Genomic DNA, 24741 nt, shown 5'->3' with positions numbered 1-24741 from the left:
GACTCAGAAAAGTGAATTATCCAGGATATACTCATTGGTTACTAACTTGTCAATCACAAGCCATTAGCCAATGAGTGGGCTATTTCACACTTAGATCTACTTGTCACTTGTCACATCATAGCTGTTCCCTATTTTAGCGGCTACGTCCCTCGAATGCCACATTTTTGTTAGGAAGGCAATGAAGGCATGTCCCAAGTGTGGCTCACAAATATGTTCTTCTTTTCCTGGGATGTGAAGGATCCAACTGGTATATTCTTCATAACCCTCCCTATATATTGTAATATATAAATATTGCTTTTGAGCTGTCTCACTATGTAATTGTATTTCATCCAACTGTTGAATGCTCAATTTCAGCCTATGTGCTAAGTTGTGGTTTTCCATTGTTTGAAGTCTGGGAAGCATTTCCCATCTTGATAAGGTATTTCTATCAGTAAACTAGTCATTTATGTGTCATGTGTTAGGTGTAAACTATGTGATGACACAAGCTTATATAAAAGTCTGATACCAGCATACAGCGATCTGTGGTCACCTCCTCACTGAAAATGAGTCCTCACTGCTTCTGTGATTCTTTTAATCTTATTATTGCCTCTGATGTTTGCATAGTTTATGAAACTGAGTCAAATCTCCCTAGTGTTATTGTCTAGCCATTTCTTTTTTTATTATGATGTGTTGTTTCCACAGTTTGTATTGTCTGCACAATTCTATACACTATATGAGACTTTGTCACTAGTGCCGTGTGTTACAAGGCTCAGACCTAATTATTTAAAATTATGGCTTGCTCATTGCAGGTATGTTTCCCAGCTTGAGTCTCACAGCACTAAAAGAAAAAACGTTTGGATTCTGTCTTTAATGGCAGCAAAATTTCTGATTCTAGTCTTGTACCAAATCAAAAGCTTGATAAAAGTGATAAACATGATAAAAGTTATCCAGTGGGGTCACTAAGGTAAGGTAAAAATTTGTCATAGACTATCGTTTCACATGGCTACACTGTCCCATGGTCACAAACCTTGTTTTGTACATCATATGACTTCAAGGGCTTGCAGCTAAATGGAAAGTCATGAGATTGGCAAGATGAAAAATGATAATTTCACCAACAGATTTGATGTCTTCCTAGATGTCACCTCATTTCAGATAACATAAATGATTCATCACACATCAGGAACTTTACATATTGTAGGTATGTAAAGCGCTATACAAATACAGGCCATTTACCATTTACCATGTATCGGTATGTTCTAGGATTTCTTCTGTTCTTTTAATGCCAAGTCAGTGCTTCATGCAGAAGAGGTGGCCCTATGCCAAAAGATGGGTTCCTGTGGTTTCTGGAACTCACTGGAACATTAACTTAACAAAATGCTCACGGATTACATGGATATCTATTATAAAATCTTTTTAAAAAACGCTTTTGCCTCTGCTGGAAGGGATAAAATGAATACGATGATATAAAGCTTAATAATTTATTTATTTTTTGATGAAATACTGCTTATAAAATGTGACAAGCATAAAAAAGTACTAAATCAACTTTTAAACTTAGTTAAAGTTCTTAACTAATGGATGCAACCAACCGATGCTGATCCACTATAGCAAAACATTACAGCTCACCTTAAACATAATTTCTATCAACTGGCAAGTTTACCAGTTAGTTGCTAACTTCATATTTGGTCAGTCTTAACTGCAGACCTGGGCATTCCGCTAAGGGTTTGAGTTTTTGGCATGTCTGGCTAAGGGCATGTCTGTGGTGCCACGGCAAATTTTGATCATTCGCCGTGATATTTTCATTTGCTGTCATTCACAAAGGCATAATCCAAAGTTTGATAAGGGTATACCCTTGAATATATTTCAATTGTAATATTTAACAATGGTTACAGCACCACCTAGTGGGAACAGGAAATGGCATGTTTTATACTTTGAGATACAGCTTCAAGGTGACTGACCTGAGCCACCCAAAATAACTCAAGAAGTTGGTCTCAGGTTCTGTGAATTTTTTGCCAAAGGGCGTCACCCTGGCGGCACTGCGAATTTTAATGTTTCACCATGAAGCATGAAATTGCTATAACTCAAAGACACGTGGTCCAGTCTCTCCCAAAGTTCACTGGCAAGATGAGAGTCCAGCCCTGAATAGACTGATATGATACTTGTCAACAATAGTTAGAGTTCCACCTAGTGAAAACAGGAAATGTAATGTTTTAATTTCATATTCTACTCCTCCTAGATTGACCACATGAATAAATATCAGACTTTGATGATGCTACAGTGTGAAAATTGGGAGATTTCATTTAACAACAAACCCTGGTGCCATGGTGATTCGTCTTGAAACAGAAGGTAATTGTTGAGGTCTTGAAAAGCCTAAAAAAAAATCATAAAATTTGGAAGAGACGATCAAGATGCACAAAGACTCTTGAAGCCATGGACTAAACTCCAATGGTAGTGAGCCATTTTGAATTTAATGTATAATTTTGCCAGCATTTTTGAGTTCATAGGCATCTATGTGCCAATATTATGTCACACTTATAGCACCACCTGGTGGCAACAGGAAATACCCTGCAGGTTATAATCATCAAACAATTTATATGGAATTTTAATTGGTTGTTCCAGCCATAATATACAGCAGTTGACATGTGGGTAGTCGATGTATTTAGAGGTAGTCCTCCTTATTCATTTGTCAGTTTACTCTCTACATCGTACCTCTACCACTGGGAACAAAAAAAGTTTCAGAGCATGATGATACCACCGCCATGCGTGACAGTGGTACTGTGTTCTTAGGTTTGAAAGCTTCACCTTTGCGCCTCCAAACATATCTTTTGTCATTGTGGACAGATAGCTTAATCTTTTTCTCATCTGACCATAAAACCTGTCTCCCGAAGGCATTTGGTTTCTCTAAAAAGGTCTTTTGCAACTGCAAATTTCAGTTGAGCTTCAACATTTTGGAGCAGAGGCGTCTTTCTTGGATGAACCCCTTTTAGTTCCTTGGGTTGCTCATGAACATCCTAACCAAATCATCTAAGGATGACAGTTTGGGTAATCTTTCAGACCCTTGGAAAGTAGGGATGCATCAGAATAACATGTAGTAAAATACAGTTGTTTAAATTGATGAATCTGCAGCTGTTTGGAAAGGACCCATTAAGCTTCTGGAATAAACTTTCCAAAGCCCCAACTGACACCCTACTGAAAATTTGTGGACTACGCTTAAAAGCTTGTTCTGTTCCAACAAATCAACTATGTTAAATGAGCTCTACCAGTTCTGTCAAGAAGAGTGGTCATATATCAGGTCAAAATCATGCGAGAAGCTTGTTGATGGCTGAAAAAAAAGGATCTAATCAAGGTGCGATTAGCCAAAGAACATTACCCATGTATTTTATACTTTTGACCCTGTGTGGATTAAACAAAATCCAAGTTCTTGTGTTTTCTAAAGTCAATAAAGCTGTACAATCATTCCACCCTGGAAAAAATAACAGCACAGAGGAATCATTAAAAGCCCTTCATACCCATGATGATTATATGTAAACTTCTAAACACAACTTTATCTAAAACACATGAACAGTGTCAGAAAGTCATTTGAAGAAATAAGAAAAAACCCCCAGCAAAGACCTGACACAGGACGATGAATCCAAATTTGACATTTTTGGTTCAAATTGTCCTCCATATGTAGAGAGGAGGACGGGAGAAAGTACAACCATGACAACCATCTGTAAAACATTATCAAGGCAATGTGGGATCATCTTGACAGAAAACGAAAACTAAACACAACCCACATTCAAAGAAGAGCTTTTGATGTCCTTGAAGAAGCCTGAAGACTTTGTAAAGAAATTACAAGAAAGCTTGGCTAATAGACTTCAGGTTGTGTTAAAGAATAAAGGCGGTCATACCAAATGTTAACTTTCAAGCTTTTTTTTTAAATTTTGCAAACTGCATTTTTTTGGCCTTAGATGGTATAATAATTCTGCAATGATGCAAAATGACTGTTGTCTTAAAATTTTTGCACAGCACTATACTAGTCTGCATCAACACTGGGATGGGTGATGCCTGCACAGATTATTAATGGCATTCACTTCAGAGGGGGGCTTTAATGTTCTGGTTCACTAGCATATGAAATTATACCAGTGAACCTTCTTGCTATAAAAAAAAAACACAATTTGTTTGGGCAAATTATAATGTATATATTTAAAGCTGTGCAACATGGTGAAATCCACATCGGTGTCATTACCTTTAAACTGGTAGAACTAAACACTGATACCACCTCTTATTACTCATGACCTCTTTCACAACATGATTGGGGATAAAATTTATTTATTGTCTAATTAATGTTTTTGAATATTATTGACACTTTGAGTGATAGGTGGATCTCAACATAGGCAGTTGGCTAAATGATGTAACCTCAACAAATATGAGTCACCTGTCTTTGTGGTCTTGGTGGCTCCGGGAACTTTTAAATGCAGCTGTCAGACAAATAATATTCCTTTCTCTGTGATCAACTGAACATGTCATTTACAAGTCAATGAAATTAATAACAGTAGCAGGAAACAAATATCTGTCTCTGTGAAATGTACTCATACAGTCTATTGATCCACCTTGCTAACTAAACTGGCAATCTGCTGACAACAAAACTTAAAAGTGGTCGGACCTGAACTTTGTCCTGCCTAAAAGATGGGTGTGTACCTCCCTCTGCAGACTTCACTGTCACTTCCTTTTAAGTTGAAATGCCTTATTTTATTTTAAATGTCAAGAAGAAACAAAGGACATATTTGTTTAGCTGCAGGACTTACAGAAAAGTACTAATCACTGCAGTCTCAGAGCTTAACAAATGAACACCTACGTGACCAGAAGATCTTATCTCTGGCTTTTTGTTATAATTGATAGTTCCACATTGCCCCTCCTTGGAATTTCCCAACATTATACAGGATGGATTATGAGTTTAGACTGTTTTGTGTGTTATTTGATTGTTATTGTTAATAGCTTTATTTAACCAGGATACGTAATGCCGAGATCAAAAACCTTTTGTGCGCTGGCCAAGACGGAAAAGAAATTGACAACTTGAAACAAAATCACATTTAATAATAATCGCAAATGTCTAAACAAGGATATTCTCGCAACCTTGACTTGGTGCCCGTTCGTCTGGGAGATAGACGCAGAAATGAAGCCACACAATTAGCCACATCTAACAAAAGAAAAGGAAAGAGAAGGCAACTACTTCTATAGATCATGTACATGTACTTATGCTAACCTAACCGTCGCCATTTTTGTTTTTGCCAACTTCAACTGATCTGTTTAGATTTGTTTCCCTGAATTTGACTCAACAGCAAAACCCAAGACTTTGCACAGAGTTTTAGACAATTGTTGCCGACACGTACTGTAATTCAAACCTTCACGCTATCTCGAGTAAAATGTCAACATTTAAGAACTTTCATACTGGTAAAGGTTTTTGGCCTATAGGAATATAAACATTTACAGTCTTTGCTACATCACCTTTACATTCCCAGTTTTGTAATTTATAGTTGTTTAAAATATCAGATTAATTAAAGAAGGAAATGGGCAGTCAAAGAAAGGGAAAGTAAACGAGGAAATTATGAATGAATACTTATGGTGAAAATGAATTATTCGTGGTTCATTTTTTCCAAAAGCAGGATGAGCTTTCTGAAAGGCAAAGCGCCACAAACCACAGTCTGAAGGAAGCAAACACATGTCAGTCACACTGTGTGACTCACGTATTACTGTTAAAATACAGTCAGTGCACTACTGCTTACAAGGAGAATAACTATTTCTCAAGCTTCCTGCTAAACACACATTCTGTTGTCTTCTAGTCATTGAATATTTAGCACAACTATGAACCAGTTTCATTTTTCACCACTGTGATTAAAAATGAGCTAAAAAAAAAAAAAAGCCTCCTATCAGCAAGGAGGGGAATCAGCTTAGACCATGTTGGTCACACACAGACTCTGTAAGCCTGTTATACTAACAGGGATTGAAATGGTCTGCATCCATTATGCACTTAATACCTCAGTGTTATGCACACGGATCTCTGTATGTTTCGAGAGACCACTTAAACCGAGATCATCCTCTGACTGTCACTGAGCATCACTTGGTTCCATAGAAATAAGATTCCCTGGAAGACCGCGTCGTCTGACGCAAACAGTGGTGTGATCTGATAAAACTGAAAGATGTGTCATCGGTGTTTGAACCCTCGGTCTGATGGGCCCTTAAGCAGTCTGCTTGCCTCTCTATTCATTAGTCAGTTTGCCAGATAAGATGAAACTAATATCTGTATGGCACACGGTAGCCAAGCAAGTAATTCAACAAGAGATCAGTGGTTTTTTGTTTTTTTTTAAGTCTTGTCTGATCATGTTGTTTGCATTATATTCAGAACCCAAAAGAAAAAAAAGGGGACTGGGACACTAATGAAAATGTCATTTTAAAAAACAAACAAATTGAATGCTAGAGGCAGTGCTCGACAGTGACGGCCCGTTTGGTAGTTTTGACTCGTGAATCTCTCTCAGGTGACCGGTGACGTTTTTAAAAAGCTCTGTGGTCAGACATTTCTAATTGACTGACCTTTTTTTTCCCCTCTGTTTTTCCTGAAAGACCTGGAATGAATCAGAAAGGGGAAGTTTAAACGAACACTGACTTTGTTCCCCACATTTAGCACTGAAGCGAAAGCAAGGACACATCAGTTCCCCTGCTGCTGTACACTACATTAATGCCTAAGGACATACAACATTGTATAGCACATACATGAGAATCAACCTGAATACATTAAAACTACAGAGAAGTAACATTAGCCACAACTGACCTACAGTATTACACAGCACTCCCTAATCCTGATTATGTGGCAGTGTGTAAATGTATATGGGGGAGACTTATTAAGAACTAAAGATGCAGCTTAGCTATCTCAGTTTCTTTAGAATAACTAATATTCCATTTTTTTAAAATTTTTTTTAATATGCAGCTTCCATATTGAGAGTATAAAGTTTGCTTTTCTGTGCATTAGTTGATCTGGTGAAGTCAAGACAATCTCTGATGAGCGATTTTTCTGCCAAAATGCAGATTACATGAATTCAACAAAGAGAATAATTTATGTTCATGACTTCCATTAATGTGTAATATTAGACAAATTCTGTTAAATTCAGATTTGTTTGGGGTTTTTTGTTTGCTTTTTTTTTTTTTTTTTATCTTTTCCTCATTGCTTGATCATCATATCAGCTTCTCTTCACTGTCATTTCTCATTAACCGTCTTACACAACATGAAACAGGCCTCTTCTTTTGAACTGTCTAAATAAAACTGAGTAGCCTTTTGTTTCCTCCTTTTCCCTCTCACTGACACACAAAAAGTTCCTTTCTTGAACTGGTGAATGGTTTACAGATTAGCCACAAGGACAGATTATGTACCAAATTAAAAGAGAATAAACAACGTCATAACAGAGAGATAAGCAATCATATGAAGCTGAGTTCTAAATCTGTTCTTTAAGACTACACAGCAAGAAAATGTGACGACTTACTTTTTCCTTTCTTTCCTTTCTCTCTGTCTCTCTTTTTAGAAGTAAACAGAAGCAGTAAAATAAAAATGGATGCACCAGGATGACCAAAGGAAGAGCTTTAAGGCGTTTTCAACACTCAAAAGTGCGTCATCAGTGTGTAATCTGACATTTATTAAAAACATTTGTTCAGTTACAATTGCTTCAACGTTACACCGTTAGGCAGTCGGTCACCGAGTGAGGCGTCCCGCTAATATGGACCCGCTACCAGTGTCGGAAACATCAGTGTCGGTTTTCTGGATGAGCCTTTTAAAAACCGAACTTCACAGAGACACCAGAAGGCGATATTAGCACGCACGCGCGCACACACACCCACGCACACACACAGGTATTGTAGAAAAATAGAGTGATTACCAATTGAATCCAATTGAGACTTTTTCATACAAAAAGAAGAAATAAAGAGAATCGCTATGCGCAATCAATGAAAGTCGAGACAAGCACAAAATTACAGCCTACGGTCTATGCTTCAACATGACTTTAGGCTATTTTGACAAAGAGTCCTGAAAAAAATTCTTCATGTTTTTTGCAAGAAAAACAACAATGTGCCATGGGTGAACATCTGATAGCAGCATCTGGATATTTTGCACTGTGGGTTGGATACTTAAGCAGAGTGGGCAGAGCAGCGGGCAGTTCAGCATCTACACATGGAGTATCGCTGTTTGGGAATTCAGCAGATCGTTCCTGTATTGTTCCAGCCAGTTTCTAAGCTCGGAAATCCGGTATCCCTCTGGACCCCTGCCCCCCTGGTACACCACTTTTTCATCGCTCACGATGTAAAGTCTCTCAAAGTAGGCTCCATACGCGGCGTTACATGAGTTGTCCATATTATCCACCACCACGTTGGTCTCCGGCACCTCAGTGAGCATCAGCTGAGCGGCTCTCAGTCTGTCCTCCAAACAGCGATGCTTGGGGATCTGATACGGCGCGTCCGAGCTCACCCAGCCGTCCGAGGGATGCGCCTCCTCGATATATACAACTAAAAAGTCCGCAATGTCTGCGTACTGACTCACGACGCGCTGAAACGCCGTCAGACGCGTCATGAATGGCGGTCAGGAGCAGCTGCCAAAGTTAAGAATGAGCGGTCTCTTCCCTTTCACGCAGTCCAGGATTCGCACCTGCTTCCGCTCCTGGACGAGCACCACCTCGGTGTTGGGCGCAGGGCGCCCAAGGTGCGCAGATTTGAGAAAGTCCAATTTCTGACCATGCCACACGGCCCTCAGGGACTCCAAGGTGAACATCTTGTTAGAGTCAGAGACGCACACCGGCGGGTCGTCAGGGCTCTCCTGCCTCTCTCCCATTTTCAGCAGCACTTGTTTCCTAATGCACAAGAAATCCAGGAGCCACAGCATAACTGCGGCCAGAAGGAACCGGGGCAGCAGCATCAGGCAGAGGGCTGCATGCTTCAGCGCCTTCGCCATTTGGACACCGCCGGAGTCGTCCATCATCTCTCCCCCAGCTGATAGGATGAGACTGTGCCGGCAAACGAGACAACTGGTATTTAGTCACCTTTACCCATTGGAGAAAACTATCTGACGCACGCAGGCACTCTTTTTATAGGTACAGCAGCGTTTGAATAATGAGGAGGGGGGACACGCCTCCGGTACCCGCACCGCCCACTCACATGGTGGGGATTACCTCCCGTCAACTCTGGGCTTCAAAGATCCACAAAGACATGGGAAGCGCGAGAGGAAGATATATTGAGAGGTTGAATGTTGATAACACATGACAGTTCTCTATCTTTTGGGGTTTGTTTTGTTTATTTATTTATTTATTTTTGTACTTTATTGGGCATGTAGACTTCGTACGGTTAGTTCAGAAAGTAGGCAAAACATTTGATTCACTTCATGCTTCAGCGGCCTCTACGGCCACTAGACGGCGCTGGATTCATACAGACCATCTAGGCTGGATGAGTCATTCGCTTCGTCTAGGGCCCCTCAACATATTGTGAGGAAAAGGAGGCAGCATAAACCTGCCATCACCAGTTTCAAAATTGAAGTGCGTGTGTCTGTGCCCGTGATCATGGCAAAACATGATCCCAAAGACAAACTGAAGGAGGAAATAATCACTGTGCTGTTTTGAGCAACATTTGGGCAGTGCTGTGTAGGTGAGATTAAAATGAAAGTTCGTCTATGGGAGCTATGAACAGTGAGTAGGCCATGCTGAGCTGGGCTTTGGGGTTATTGTAAGATAAAATTCTGTTATTTTGTCAGCAACTTTTTGTTCCTGACTGTCTGGTCTAGTAAAAGATGATTAAACTAGAAAATGAAACGTGGAATTTACTGTATTGTCATTCTTAAGTTCCTCCTATTTACGATGATTACACAGAAAAAAGAAATGTGGAATTACTGTATTCTCATGCTTAAGTTTCTCCTATTCCGTATGATACAAAAAGGCCAAAGCAAATCATGTTGCCTCACCATGAAATTTCCTCCTCATCTCGGGCGTTGATGACGTGGCATCCATGTGACTGCTTGGATCTGTTTCTCTGATGCCATAACACTCCCAGCATGTGTCCAACCTTCTTTCCCACCCCTGAGTCTGTCCCCTTTCCTCTATTTAAAAAAAGAAAAAAAAGTCTTTCTTTCCTCCTCCTACCTTTTTCATTCTACCCCATGGCTTGTTTCACTGTGTTGGCTGTGTCATACACCGGCTGTAAAAACAGATAGGAATATACAGTTTCTTGTCACCTACAGAAATTCTACTATGCTGTTCAATATTTATCATCACCCATATACAGTTACAATGTTGGATGATCATTTTAAACATAATATGACCATTCCCCCCCCCAACAACATTGGCTTCTTTTTACTGGCTCCCTGTTAAATCCAGAATAGAAATCAAAACCATTCTCTTCAAATATGGGTATCAAATAACCAGGCTGCATCTTATCTTAAAGATCTAATAGTACCGTGTCACCCTGTGAGGTAGCTTGACCAAAGTGGCTGAAGAAGGGCAGGAGACAAATGCTGTCCAGTGCAGCAAGTGATTTATTCACCATCTTGGTGACAATTTCTATTTTTATTTTTATTTATTTTTTAACCCCCCCCCCAAAACCCCCCAACTCAACTCCAAAGTTAACTCAGTACAAATAAACATAACTGAACTTAAACCAACAAAAATTAAGGTCACGTGCACTCAGCTACATTGACCTGGTCCTTTCCTCTTGAACACTTGAGTTCTTCTGTTTAAATAGTCAGCTATCCAAACAATTTCTCCTCTGGACTATTCCATTCAGTAGGTAAGACAAACATTACCATACTCATAAACTTATGATACTACTCTTTACTAGCAATAAAAACACTCTAAGGTGTAACCAATACATATTACATCAATGCATCCATTTGTCAACAAACAACATAAACTTGACTTTATTAAATTACACCAATTCTCCCCCTTCTTCACCTGGTCCCTTCCTGTGACTTCAGACTAAACAGGAAGCTATAAATACAGGAAGCGAAGCAGCACTTCCTCCTTCTGCTCCTGGTACATAGATAAGTAAGGTGAGTTCGACAAACTAGACAAGCTGGAATAAATAATACGTTAACAAACATGTCAGAGTTGATTTAAACAAAGATGTTACGTTACATAATCTGTGAAACAACAACAACAAACTTTATTTATATAGTACATTTAAAAACCAGTGTTGTACCAAAATGCTTAACATGCAAGAGAGTAGGATGAAGTAACAGGGAAGGATGAGGGCTATGGCAAGGTACCAAAACATGCTAGCAGGTTGAATGTCATTAAAACACAAAAGCAAAAGAATTTCATATAAAAGCATAAAAGAAAACTAAGTGTGAAGGATAAAACAGTCAAAAAATTGAAAATGATTAAAAGTAATTAAGAATAAGCCGAAGATAAGAATAAGCATTAAGCTAACTAACAAGCAACTGGTAGAAAAGGCAAGGCTAAATAAGTGTTTTTGTTTTTTGTTTTTGTTTTTTTTAACCGCGATTTGAAGGAATGGAGGAATGGTGAAAGTGCAAAACAAAAACAAACCCGGTATAGTAAATGTTTGCCCACAACAGAATAAAAAAAAATAATGTATGGCTAAATCAAACCAAGAATGCCAACTAAGAATAACAAGCTTCAAATATGGACAAATGGTATTCTCACCCACTTTGTCACACACCCCAATAGAGTACTTCACTCACAGACTGCAGGGTTACTTGTGTTTCCTAGGCTATATAAAAGGGAGGCAAAGCCTTCAGCTTTCTGACCCCTCTTCTTTAGAACCAGCTGCTAGTTTTGACATGGGAGACGGACACAATCTTTGATTTTAGCATTAGTTTTAAAACTTCACTTTTTAATAATAGTTAGGGTTGGATCAGGTATATATTTTACGTTGTCTCTCTCTCATCACCGGTTGATTATGGCAGGTGGCTGCCCCGCCCTGAACTTGGTTCTGCTGGAGGTTTCATCCTGTTGAAACAGAGGTGTTCTGTCCCATTGTCGCCAAGTGCTTGCTCATAGGGGATTGTCTGATTGTTGGTGTTTTCTCTGTATTATTGTAGTTAGGGTCTTTACCTTACAATATAAAGTACATTGACGTGACTATTGTTGTGATTAAATGTTGTATGTACAAATAATCCCTGTGCATCAAATGGTCTCCACACTGCTGTAAGCGTTCCATTTCACACTCTCCTCTCAGAGCTACATGATGTCAACAAGAGAGGATATATTTAATATGGTCATCTGTACCATACAGCCCTTACTGTGAGCAGAAAAGACCCAATGACCTGCTGTTCAAACTAGGGACAGGATCGATCCAATATATAGTATCGGTCCAATCCTGACCTAGGACATAAAAAAGGACACCGGATTAAATATCAAAGGCACCTTACAAAACTTGTGACATGGCGTAATCCAGGTATTTCCCTTAGCATATTGCAGCAGTATGCGTCACGTGATAGAGCGGCTGTTGCGTGCGAGACCTGTCAGTGGTACTTTACACTGAAAGCATCTAGAGCCTCGTTACGTGCTACCAAACCAGCATTTCATCTCTGAGCAAGCTATCCCAGAGAAGTAAATCAAGTGTAAGTTAATCTCTGAATGTAAAGCATTCGATGTTAATCTTAACATCGCTAAGTATGACTGTACAATGGATGGACTCAAGTTTTACTTTGGAAAAAAAACTGTGTTGCAGGTTAAACAGTTCTGTGGTTTCAAGAAAAAAACTATGAAAACCACTTATTTTCATACTTGTCTTAAGTTTTGTATAGAAATTACACAAAATTCAGTCTCAGGTTAAACATCACAGAAACAGCTTACACTGACCTCAATCTTGATAAAAGATGAGTGTCATGAAGCCATGTCTGATTTATTTGCACTGCTTTCCACTCTGGATGTCTATTTATGTTAAACTTGAAGGAAAAAGGGTCCATTCTACAACTATTTTTTTTTCTTTTTAAAGATTGATTGATTGATTCAATTTTATTTTGTGCAGATTGCGCTTTTTTCAGAACCAAAGTTTTTGAAATCTGCGTGAAACTGCATTTTACATTTTTTAAATATTACTTTAAATAAGATTTAAAGCTCTGCTAAATGGTTAAATAAAAAGTTAGTTTTGCTGAATTGCGAAATATTTTGGATGCAGCATATCTTTTTGTAATAGAATAGCTTTAGTGTTTTGTCTTTTCAAATTTGAGTATGAACTTATACGAACGGCAGCAAGATATAAAAGAAAACAGTTTTATTGACTGTAAAATAGACTATTGGATTCACATTGGTATCGGCATATCCAAATTTATGATATCAGTATCGGACAAAAAGTGGTATCTCTAGTTCAAACCTGTTCTACAGTAGAGTAACCATAGCCCACCTTTATATCAATTGATTCATTTATTAAAGATTTGGTGTATTCTTTCAATAGGCTTTATATTTTATTTTATTTTTTGTTACCAGATGGCCACAGAATGTCCCTATCAAATACACTACCAGTAAAAAGTTTGGACATCTTCTCATTTAATGGCTTTTCTTTATTTTCACGACTATTTTCATTGCAGATTTTCAATGTAGGCATCAAAACTATGAATGAACTTAAGATTCTTCAAAATAGCCACCCTTTGCTTTGACACTGAGCACTTGTTGGCTTTTTTACCTTCACTCTGTGGTCCACCTCATTCCAAACCATCTCAATTGGGTGTAGTTCGGGTGACTCTGGAGGCCAGGCCATCTGACGCAGCACTCTATCACTGTCCTTCTTGGTCAAATAGCCCTTACACAGCCTGGAGGTGTGTTTGGGGTCATTGTCCTGTTAAAAAAAACAAATGATCCAACTAAACACAAACCAGATGGGATGCCGTGTCGCTGCAGGATGCTGTGGTAGCCATGTTGGTTCAGTGTGACTTCAATTCTGAATAAATTCCCGACAGTTTCACCAGCAAAACATCCCCATACCATCAAACTTCTTCCTTGCTTCACAGTTGGAACCATGCATGCAGAGATCATCCGTTTCTGCATCACACAAAGACACGGCAAGTGGAACCAAAGATCTAAAATTTGGACCGAAGCACAGATTTCCACTGGTCTAATGTCCATTCCTTGTGTTTCTTGGCACAAACAAATCTTTCCTGCTTGTTGCTTTTCCTTAGTAGTCGTTTCTTGTTTGACCATAAAGACTTGATTCGCGCAGTCTCCCCTGAACAGCTGCTGCTGGAACTTTGTGTGGCATTTATCTGGGCTCTAATCTCAGGTGCTGTTAACTTGTGATTTCTGAGGCCGGTGACTCCTCAGCAGGAGAGGTGACTCTTGGTCTTCATTTCTTGAGGCGGTCCTCATGTGAAATGTTCAAATAATTATAGAAAGGACTTTACGCCGAAGCAGAGTGTAAAGTTTTTTATGAGCCAGCCGCTGCGCTTCCTGGTTTTTGCAACTGCACCTGGGGACACATTCAAAGTTTTAGCATTTTTCCAGACTGACAGAACTTCAGTCCTTAAACTAATGATGGGCTGTTGTTTCTCTTTACTTAGCTGATTTTGGTTCTTTACATAATATGAATTCTAACAGTTATCAGATAAGACTGTCAGTTGCGTACCAGCCTGACTTCTGCACAACACAACTGATGTACCAACCCTATTAAGAAGGTAAGAAATTCCACAAATGAATGCTGACAAGACACACCTGTGTAGTGAAAACCATTTCAGGTGACTACATCATAAAGCTTATTGAGAGAAGGCCAAGGGTTTGCAGCACTGTCATCAAAGCAAAGGGTGGTTAATTTCAGGAACCTAAAATATAAGACATATTTAGAGTTATTTATCATTTTGTTCTTCCTACAAAAATCCATATATATTGCTTCATATATTTCATGTGTTCAGTATGTATCTGCAATGTAGAAAGTAGTAAAAATAAAGAAAAACCATTTAAAGAGAAGATGTATCCATACTTTTGACTGGTAGTGTACAAAGGCCCATTTTAAATTAACAAATGCATGTTCATGGCACTGTATGTGCATATGTAAGCTATGCGTCTGTTTCAGGATGTGCACTATATCAAGCTTATAATGGGTTATCATACTGCCTAATGACTGCACCCCATTAGACTACTGGGGCTCCTTACCACAATAGGTTTAGCGTGGGATTTATTATAGTCAGGTCATGAGTGTGTGCGAATCTAATTATACAAATTTAACGTGAATTTATTTATTTATTAAAATATGGCCATTCAAATAATATCTAGTATGAATTGGACATTCAACAGACTCTGTTTTAAGCCAGTTTTTCCTGATTTTAGTTTGGACAGCTCCAAACTATTTAAATCTATTCAATAAGAAGCTGCTCAGTGAGTTTATACATCTTTTTCTACGCATTCTTTCAAGACCCCAAACCTTTCACCTTTCATGTTTTGTTAGTAATTAAGAGATGTGGAAAAGTTGACCTAACATCTTTTTGGTGTGTAATTTTACAATTTGCTGCTTCTGCGATCCAGTCCAGTTTTCAGTGAATATTATAAGAATAGATCTCAGCAGGTTGTGGACCGGCCTCCCCAGAGCTTTGAATGTCCTCTAAAAAGCCTGGAGAACTCTTCCTGAATGTAATGTATTATTACTGGACATGACACACTACATGTATTAAAGGTTATTTACACCACGGAGCCTTACGCTAAAAGGAGTCTCAGATTTAACACTATTGGTGAAGCTGGATTCTTAGAATCAGTGTTACGATAGCTGGGATAGAATACAGGCCCCCCACGACTCTGATAAGGACAAGTGGAAGAGAATGGCTGGATGGACTGATGGCAGCATCTTGTCCGATTGAATAACGGGATGTCAATGGGAAGGTTGATTGTTTGTTGCTAACAAAGAAAGGTTGACTAAGAGAGTTCAGGTTGTGTCGATATGCTGTATTTCCACAATGCTTGCTCTTGTTTCAGTAAATCATTGCATGTATTTCCCACTTTCCTAGGAAAATAGAGCTGGCGTCCACATATGTGGTCATCACATTTTGGGTTGGCTAGACCAAAATACTAAATTTTGCTCTACAAGGGCCTGATATCCGCTTACAAGGACATTATACTGCCACTGTGCTATCGAAATTTAAAGCGAATGTCCTCATAAGTGGATCTCATTTTTCTCAGAAACAAAAATCAGGTAAAAAAAAACAAAACCCAAACAAAACACGTAATCACGTAATTCTTTGGGACCTGATGAATGTAAAAACAATCAGCCCAAATAGCAAAGAGGACTTAAAAGTGCATGCCATGACAGAGTTCGGGTCTTAGGAGGTTAAAGCCTGAACCATGAAAAAATTACTAGAAAATTTGACCTTTACGATTTATGTTTATTGAACCTTTTCATGTTTAAAGTGCAACTCAAAATCATAAAATACATTTTACTCACGTCTGACGTCAGTTTGCTTCCTTCATTAAATCAAGTTATTTATAAACAACATCAGCACATTCCCCCCACCAATGGCCTTCACCCAGGAGACTGGGTTTCGTGCCACTGTGGAACCATTATTTTTACACTCAATTTCATATCATTATCAATCTTTTGTTACAAGTCATTGCTTAGTTTAATTCTCAGCCACTACCTGTTCACAGCCTGTTGAATCTGTCATCAGACGTTATTAGTCCGAGACACATTTCCAGTAGGTAGTCTTCTCAGCTTTAGTTAGCAAATCGTCCTTTAGTGGTTCCTCTACCCTCCTGAAGGGAAGCAATGGGTCATCTCTTTTTAACTGTGTGCTGCCAAATTATTTGTGGTTTTGTTATGTGGTTTTGTTTGTACTCACAGCTTTTTTTTTTAAACCCTCTTCCTCTGCAAGGATTGGAAAAAGAAAGGAAATGATTCAATTTCATTTAATTTAATAAAATTTTCCTTTCTTTCCTGCTTGTACTTGTTATTTCTAAGTTTCATTGCTTGAAATATAAGGCAGCACCTGCTTGAAATTAACTACCAATTTTTCTAATGCATTTTAATTTTTTATGCAACATATAGCAACATTCAGTACAGTGCAAAAAGATGCAACAGTCAAAGCTGATCCAGGAAGCTAGCTTGCTAACTTTGCAACACTGTTTCTTTATTCATTTTCTCTTTGGGTGTGTTCATACATAATTTAAACTTTTGCAGAATTATAATCACCTTATGATGCTGTTGTTTTGTTGTTGTCCTGTCAATCTCACTTGCTCTAATTTTCTTTAGCACAGAAAGATGGATACAAAATCTAGACAGTTCGAATTGCTTTCCTATTTTGTATTTGATTTGGGGTTTTTTTGTTTGTTTGTTTTGTTATCAGTGTGCTTTTTGTTAGTTTCGCCAGTTCATATTTTTGACTGCCACCTACATCAAACGGAGCTCTGTATGTATGCTACAACAGAACTGGAAATGGTTTTAGTTTTGCATCAGTGCATTTACCTCCTTGAAGCAGCTGTCAGAAAATTTGTTCACTGTGGGACGGACATAGTCAACAATAATACTCAGGTAGGCTATTGCGTTTCAATGATGCTCAGCTAAGAGGCTCAAAGTGTGCCAGGTGTATTCACCCTACACGTTACATCACCAATAGCAGTCCGAATTGTTGATACAAGGCAGGATACATCCACGCGTTCATGTTGTTTATGCCAAATTCTGACCATACCCTCCAAGTGATTTAACATGGGGGTTTTCTGCTGCTATGGTCCACTCTTTGAAGGTTTCACATTGAGATGTGCATTCAGAGATGCTCTACTCTATACCTTGGTTGTAATGAGTAGAAATTTGAATTAACTGTTTCTATTCTCCTCTGACCAATACTAGATACTAGAAAACTTGTTTGTTAGCAGGCTCTTGCCAGCTGACACGGATGTACAGTTGGTGAATTGTAGTGTAGTGCCTCAGGGATGAGTGAGCACTCACAAAAAACAAAAAACATGAAAACCTTGTGACCACCCTTTGATAATGGTATTTATGTCACTAGGATCCCATGCTAGTGAATACAGAAACCATAACACTGATTAAACATCATATTTGCTTTCTTTCTACATTTGTTGCATGTTGAACAACTAGAACTCCACCAATTCTTCGTTCTGGGGTTGCACCTATCCAATAACAAGCATAAATATTTGTCTACTATGGCCATAATTTCTGTTGTGAATATAAGAGAAAAACACAATCCAGTATTCCAGTAGTACATAACTGCTTCTGTTTATGAGGGCCAACCAATCAAAAGGAATTTATCTTAAACCAAAGATAATTTTAAAGCAAGTGGAGGTCAAACAGCTTGTTTCAGAGAGTGGATGACCTGAGAAGAAGGTCAAATATAAGAAAGTAAAGCTTATTTTTAACCACAAAACCACATTCAGACTCCAAGAATAAAAATATGCAGCTGGAAAGTTGCTGTTAGCAGCTGCGTATACACCTGCAAATACAGCCCAGACGCCCTGGCTGTCTGAAAGCACCTGTAACTGTTTATCAGCTGTTGCACTGGAGGCCTCTGATGATGTTTTGCAAAATCTCTAAAACGAACAGAAGACAACCTGCTGAGAAATGGCTGTAATAAACCAGATGTTCCCAAAGCCAGATGTGTGTTTGTTTAGAAAAAAGAGGGGTGGAAAGAGATGCCAGGTGCCACACACTGCGGAAGACCATAAACCTGCAGTGTTTACTCAAACAGACATGTTATCAATAAGTTAGGCACATGCTTTCCATCCAGTAACTCACCTTTAAAACAGTGTTTATTCTAATTGCAAGTATATTAAATATTATAATTAAACGTGAAAGCGAACCTTCTTTGTTTTAAATAGCAATTTGGTAAATGAATAAGAATGAACACAATAAGCGCGATATTAAAAGTAGTTTATAGCATTATTAAAAAAATCAAAAACAATGCCGGCACCTCTCTTTATCTATATCTAAGCAATAAAAAGAGTAAAAGCATTAGAGTAGACTTCAGTAAATTGATGTAATTGATTGAATGTTATGCTGGTGAATTCAAATACATTCAACTTTCAAAATCACCATAAAAAATACTTCTGGGAATAACATTTGTGCTTGAACTTGCAAAACACATTTTCCTGCAAGTCCAATTTCACCATTTGTAATTCAAAGAAGGCTGACTGGAAGTGGAAAAAAAAGACATAGTTAAAGGGAAGTGACTCAGATGCTGCTACTAACATAATAGCTGCTGACATGTTGACACTCTTGTGTCTTTATTCTTTACCGACACTTGATTAGTTTAAACACTTACATAATCGGCTAACTGATCTAACTGCCGTTCAATTCATGTCAGTCTAGTAATGAGCTTTGGCCAGTGAATAGCCTGAAAAGGGCACGATGTAAAAATATGCTTTTTGAGAAATTATGCAATATGCACATGTGGACTTTTAACAAGAAGTTGCAAATCATTAAAAAACAATACCTGAGATTATCAAATGTTATATCATACGATATTGTTTAAATGCTTCTAAAAAGGTGTTCGCCATTAATAAAGGAAACGGCACCAAGCAGAAGGATTTCTTAACCGCTTCTGTAAGAGAGAAGCAATTGAAACACCGAGAAGATCAGGAGTTACTGTGAATTTGGCTTCTCCACATCACTCTGGTAAACTGCCGCTGTGATCTGGATTACTCGATTGGACTAAGTCTTTTGCTTGTTTACATCAAGGCTAAAGAAGGAAAAGAGCATGTGTGCTGGCTTGCAAGGAGCCCTCGGCCAGTGTCTTTGGCTGAATCAGATTTTCATGGAATAATTAGGACTTCTAAGACAGGGTTTACCCTTGTGTGACTCCACAGCCCAGGAGGTCATCAGAAATACTGTTGCATTTAAGCTTATTAACTCTAGCGACGATTGTCAACTTAAAACCACTCAACATGGGTCGCTCAAATCACGGGCCTTACACATGCACACATACTGTGACCTCTGAAAACCCTAAGCACCTGATTACAAATGCAATAGGATAAGCAGGACAAGAGCTTACCTTCACTTTCACTTCCTAGATTACACTAGCTCTTCTGGATGGTTCTCTCTCCCGATGTTTTGCTGGTCTGTGTTTAGAAAGTCCACGTTTGATTTTGGTGCAATGACTCTGCAGTAAGGGTAGAAAAACCCTATATAATTACCAGTCCATGTTATTGCAGCTTAACAAAAAAGAAGAATACTCCGATAAATTATACCCAAAAAAATGGAGGTAAAATTGTAATTTTTCCTTTATGTCTTTAGGGTTTTTCTGATTCACTTCACAATTCAGTTTCCTTTTCTTCTTCATTTTCTTTAGATTGCAACAATTTATAACCTACTCTAAGCAATCTGAAGCCACTTTACATTTCACTGCGAAAACTTTACAATATTCAATGCTAACCAGAAAAAATTTTCTGCTTCGCTTAATAATAATAATTTAGAGAACAAAATGGTTCCCCTTACACTGTGAAAATATTTCTTTTCCTTTAAACCTTCCAGTCTGTTATCATATTCCCACATCTATTTTTCAAATTCTCAACTACTGGCTTGACAAGTATTGCTAATGAAACACTGTTGGCCTGAGCTTTGATTCTTTTTTTTTCTTCCCTTTTTTTTTCTGAAATAAACTGCTGGAACCCTACTTTCATTAGACACCGCCTGGATCTTGGCATGGGAGTATGGGTCATACAAGGACATCCCAGAATAGGAAAAACAGCCTGGATAGAGCCTGAAGCAAAGCACTAAAGGTGGCAGAGATCCAGCTGAAACCACTATAGTACACCGGCCACTGGAAAGTTATTGAATACACATGCCGCAGGTACGTATGTACACCGATTATTGCAACAGACGTTTCAGGGCTGCGAGGTGATTCTCTTGGCACATATGTTTACATCATGCTGTGTGGAGTTCAAGGTGAGGTAAGGCTGGAACATAAAGCACTTTTGACTATTTATTATTCATGGTCAAAATGCAGCCCTGCCCATAATGTTCGCCAAGCATTTGAGTAGGTTTGTAGTTACTAAGCAACCATCATGTAGTCCCTCTCAGGCTAATCCGTCTAGGCCACTTTGGCTGCATGGAGTCTTCGATGCACAATGGTACATCACCTTGGATCACCGGCATCCTTTGTCCGCAGCATCCTTTGATACACCTGCTGAGGTCTTTAGAGAGGGTGACTTCTTTTCTTTATCGCAACACATATCTGGTCATTTGGTCGTGAAGAATAACTAATCTGTTGTATTGATAAAGAGTCAGCAGCGAGAAGATAGGTCTGTTTTACAGTGTGCCACCGTTTATCAGTGTGCTCTGAAATGAGTCGTGCTGCCTCTTTTGACTTTTCAGCTTGAAGCTACACCAAAAGTTAAAAGAGATAAAGCCAGAACAAAGTGCGTCAGCGACACTGGTGTGAAAATGAAAGACTTATTTTGAAATGTCAAAGGACAGATTTATTATCCAGAAGAGATTTCCAGCTGGCCTACTAATGTGATTTTGATTTAGACAGGAATGTCACTCATATTTTGTTCATTTCACCCGGTTCACCCAAGACAGTCTTTAGTGTGTTTCAGAGATTCCTGCGATTAAGGCATGATAAGAGAGGACTTCTTGGGATAAGTCTTACTGGAATTGAACGTTTATTTAACCAACATGGAACATAAAATGCCATTAACAGAATTCCCACATTGCCTGCACGTTTCACCAGAAACAAACAGCGTTGGCTTGTGAAGCTCACATCTTTAGAGAGTATATAGGACAGCTATAGGTCGCTGCATGCCTATGCAGGCTCCCTCTCCATAAAGTGCACATAAAGCGAGACTATACCATTTGGAAAGAATGCAGCAGCATTAATCAGCATGATTTACGGTTTGTTTTTGATTTTTTGTTATGACTTCTGATAAAGGCCATGCAGGCAGCACCTCTAAAGCTCATTTACTAATTCACTAATTCAATTTATAGCATGTGAACACAGACGTGCAGACTGCGAGTATTTCACAGAGTTTGTATTCTTGTGAACATTATTCGTGTACAGATTACAGTGCAGATAATCTGAGCACATTTCTGCCCAGTAGGTGTGTTGTGATACCGCCCCCTTGTTTTCAGTCTTTGTGCTAATCTCAGTCTGTTGGTTGTAACTGTATAGGGGCATGAGTGGTATTATTTAACTCTTGGAAAGAATGAATGTTTCCACAAATGTTTCCTGTGTATACTTACCTGTGCATTAAAGGTCACTTCACTTATAGGTAGTGCTGGGAAGTAATGGAATACTGTACCGGCATTACATTTTTAAAATACAATTATATGAGTAACTGTATTCAGTTACAGTTACCATTTAAAAAGGTGGTATTCAGAATACAGTTACTTATTTGAAATAAAGGCGGCGGTCTTTTCCTGTTTCATATGTTGTCCCCTCTCTATTTCTGGTAATTCCACGCCGGTGGAAACCCAAACAAAACACGCATTAAGAGGCTCTAATGCCTGTGTCTCAATCTCGCGGCCCATGTCGCCTCTACTTGCAGCCCGCATAATGACGTAAAGAAATATTTTTAAAAATTATTGTTCAAAAAATTATTTAATATGAAGGCAATAGGCAGAGTGTTACAGGCATAGCCTTATGGGCAGTGTAGCCCAGTTAAAAGTAAGCTATCTCTCTCTGTCTCTCGCTAGTAAAGTTGACCCAGACAGCAAAGTAAAACTAGTTTTTGGCTACAAGCCCGACATGGAACATGACATATTATGCAATGCAGCCTTATCTAATGTTCACCCTACTGTTACTCATTTTATATTAAGATTTAAAAATCTAGTTGGTATTGGTATGGCGAGTATCCTTCAGTAAAAGTAAGAAATCACATAGGAATAGTACATTCATGTAGTTGTAAAAAACTTGATAATATATTAAATAATCCAAAGTATTCAGAATATGTTACTCTCATTGAGTAACGTAACGGAATACGTTACAAAATACATTTTGCGGCATGTATTCTGTAATGGAATACATTTTAAAAGTAACCTTCCCAACACTGCTTACAGGTTCTTTTGATAAAGTAAATGCCACTGTGTGATTTCAGATAATGGTTGGAATTTTTTTTTAGAAATGTTAAAAGCAGTTAACAAAATGGAATACTTTAAAGTGAGCCTTTATTGTGCTAAAATAAAGAGGAAGTGTTACTGTGCTCCACTGTTTTTGCATTTTCAGAATTATTTTATTTTAAATGAGTGACTTTGTGACTTTATTGTAATACTTAATCTATTTTTTATTCAATGCTATTAGTAACAAAGTTTCAACTATCACTTATTTGGCTTTAAATTTTTTGTTTGAATGATTACATATGCATATACAAATAGTTCTTTTAATGTTGAATAGATTATATTATTACTTCATATCGTGTGTCATAGATTTACTTTGACTCAGTCTTCAACCTGATACAGTTACACACTTAATGTATCTGACTCTGCTGAGTGTTTCTGTGTATTTGCGATAAAACAAAATGTTGAAAAATGGTTTCTCCTTACACTTTTTTGGATTCATGCTTTACGTTTAAGCCATTGCCTCAGAATGCCTGAGCAAATATTTGCCAATGTATGTCCAACCCCCTCACCAGTATCAGCTATGCACTGCTATCTGTCTGAAAAGTTACAAGGACTGGAGCATGTTGGAATGCTAACCTGTCAATAAACAACAAGATACGTATACGGCTCCCAGAAACCTTTGCACTTTAAATGCTGATATGATGTGGAAAGAGTTGAGCTGACCAAAGTTTTACATTATTCAGAGTGCACTTTCCTGTTCCCCTATGAACAGTTTTCACCTCATATGACCTGCAAACCGGTTTATTTGGCTGGTAGATCACAGACTCAGAGTCGAGTTGTTAAACTGTCCCGCCTACAGAGAATTCCTTTCCGTGCTTGCAAGTTCTCAGAAGCAGTTTATGTTTCGGTTCTATATTTATAAGGCCCAGCTAGTTAAGTGTTAAATATTAATAGTAAAATGGTAGTATTTTATATACCGTATGCTTTTCTCTTCTAAGCATGACTTTATTTAATCAAGAGACCAATAAAGATCTTTATGAAAATGCACACACACCTCTATACGAAAGCACTTTGAATGAACACACATGAATGAACCTTAATCATATCTTACATATCTTCTGGTCTAAATATAAAGTATTTATTTAACACATAAAAGGAAGGCAGTATTGTACTTTCACTAAAAGTGTAACTTAATTGGATATCTTCTGGTTTTCACAGATTATTTATGTCTTTTTTTCTCTCTTTTTAACAAAAGTGGTATCAAGCCATGACTAGGTGTTGTTTAAGACCAAATAAAACCACTACGGGACTTTCCCTCAGTTAATACGGACTTAATACCAAGCCACCAAAACGTGGGGGTTTCCAGTGACTCAGACAAGACTGCAAGGAGATTATTACTTTTTTAAAATAGAATTAAAATATCACAATGTTTTGTTGTAGTTGACTGCAAAGAATATACTAAAAGGGCGGCAAGCTGATTATTGACAAAGCTATGTCTGTGCTACCTGTTCTCAAGTGTCTAGAGCAGGGGTGTCAAACTCAAATACACAGTGGGCCAAAATTCAAAACTGGAACAAAGTCACGGGCTAACATTAATATTTATTGAAAAAAAAAAAAATCTTCCTCCAGATATAAGAATGAATCTTTTCTTATGGACTCAAATAAGTTTTGCTGGAAAACTGAATATGGAACAAACAAAGCTTAATACTAAACAATATAAATATTAGCTGTATAATACCAGTAGGCCAGCTCTAATAGTAATTTGGTGTGGCTTCGCGGGCCAAATGTAATTAGGCTGCGGGCCAGAGTTTGACA

At 38.2% G+C, this 24741-nt stretch overlaps 1 protein-coding gene across 1 annotated transcript; it reads right to left on the bottom strand.

Annotated features, from left to right (window-relative positions):
• Positions 1-514: 514 nt before the first annotated feature.
• LOC102309983 (thyroxine 5-deiodinase) lies at positions 515-9061 on the bottom strand. The gene has a single exon (XM_042219112.1). It carries the CDS (start codon positions 8969-8971, stop codon positions 8165-8167), a length of 807 nt encoding a protein of 268 aa, XP_042075046.1. The 5' UTR covers positions 8972-9061; the 3' UTR covers positions 515-8164.
• Positions 9062-24741: the final 15680 nt, after the last annotated feature.

The sequence above is a fragment of the Haplochromis burtoni genome, unplaced genomic scaffold (assembly GCF_018398535.1).
Source record: "Haplochromis burtoni strain Fernald_Lab_line unplaced genomic scaffold, NCSU_Asbu1 Contig_28, whole genome shotgun sequence".
In the NCBI taxonomy this organism is placed as follows: Eukaryota; Metazoa; Chordata; class Actinopteri; order Cichliformes; family Cichlidae; genus Haplochromis; species Haplochromis burtoni.
This window is presented reverse-complemented; position numbering and strand designations above follow the sequence as displayed.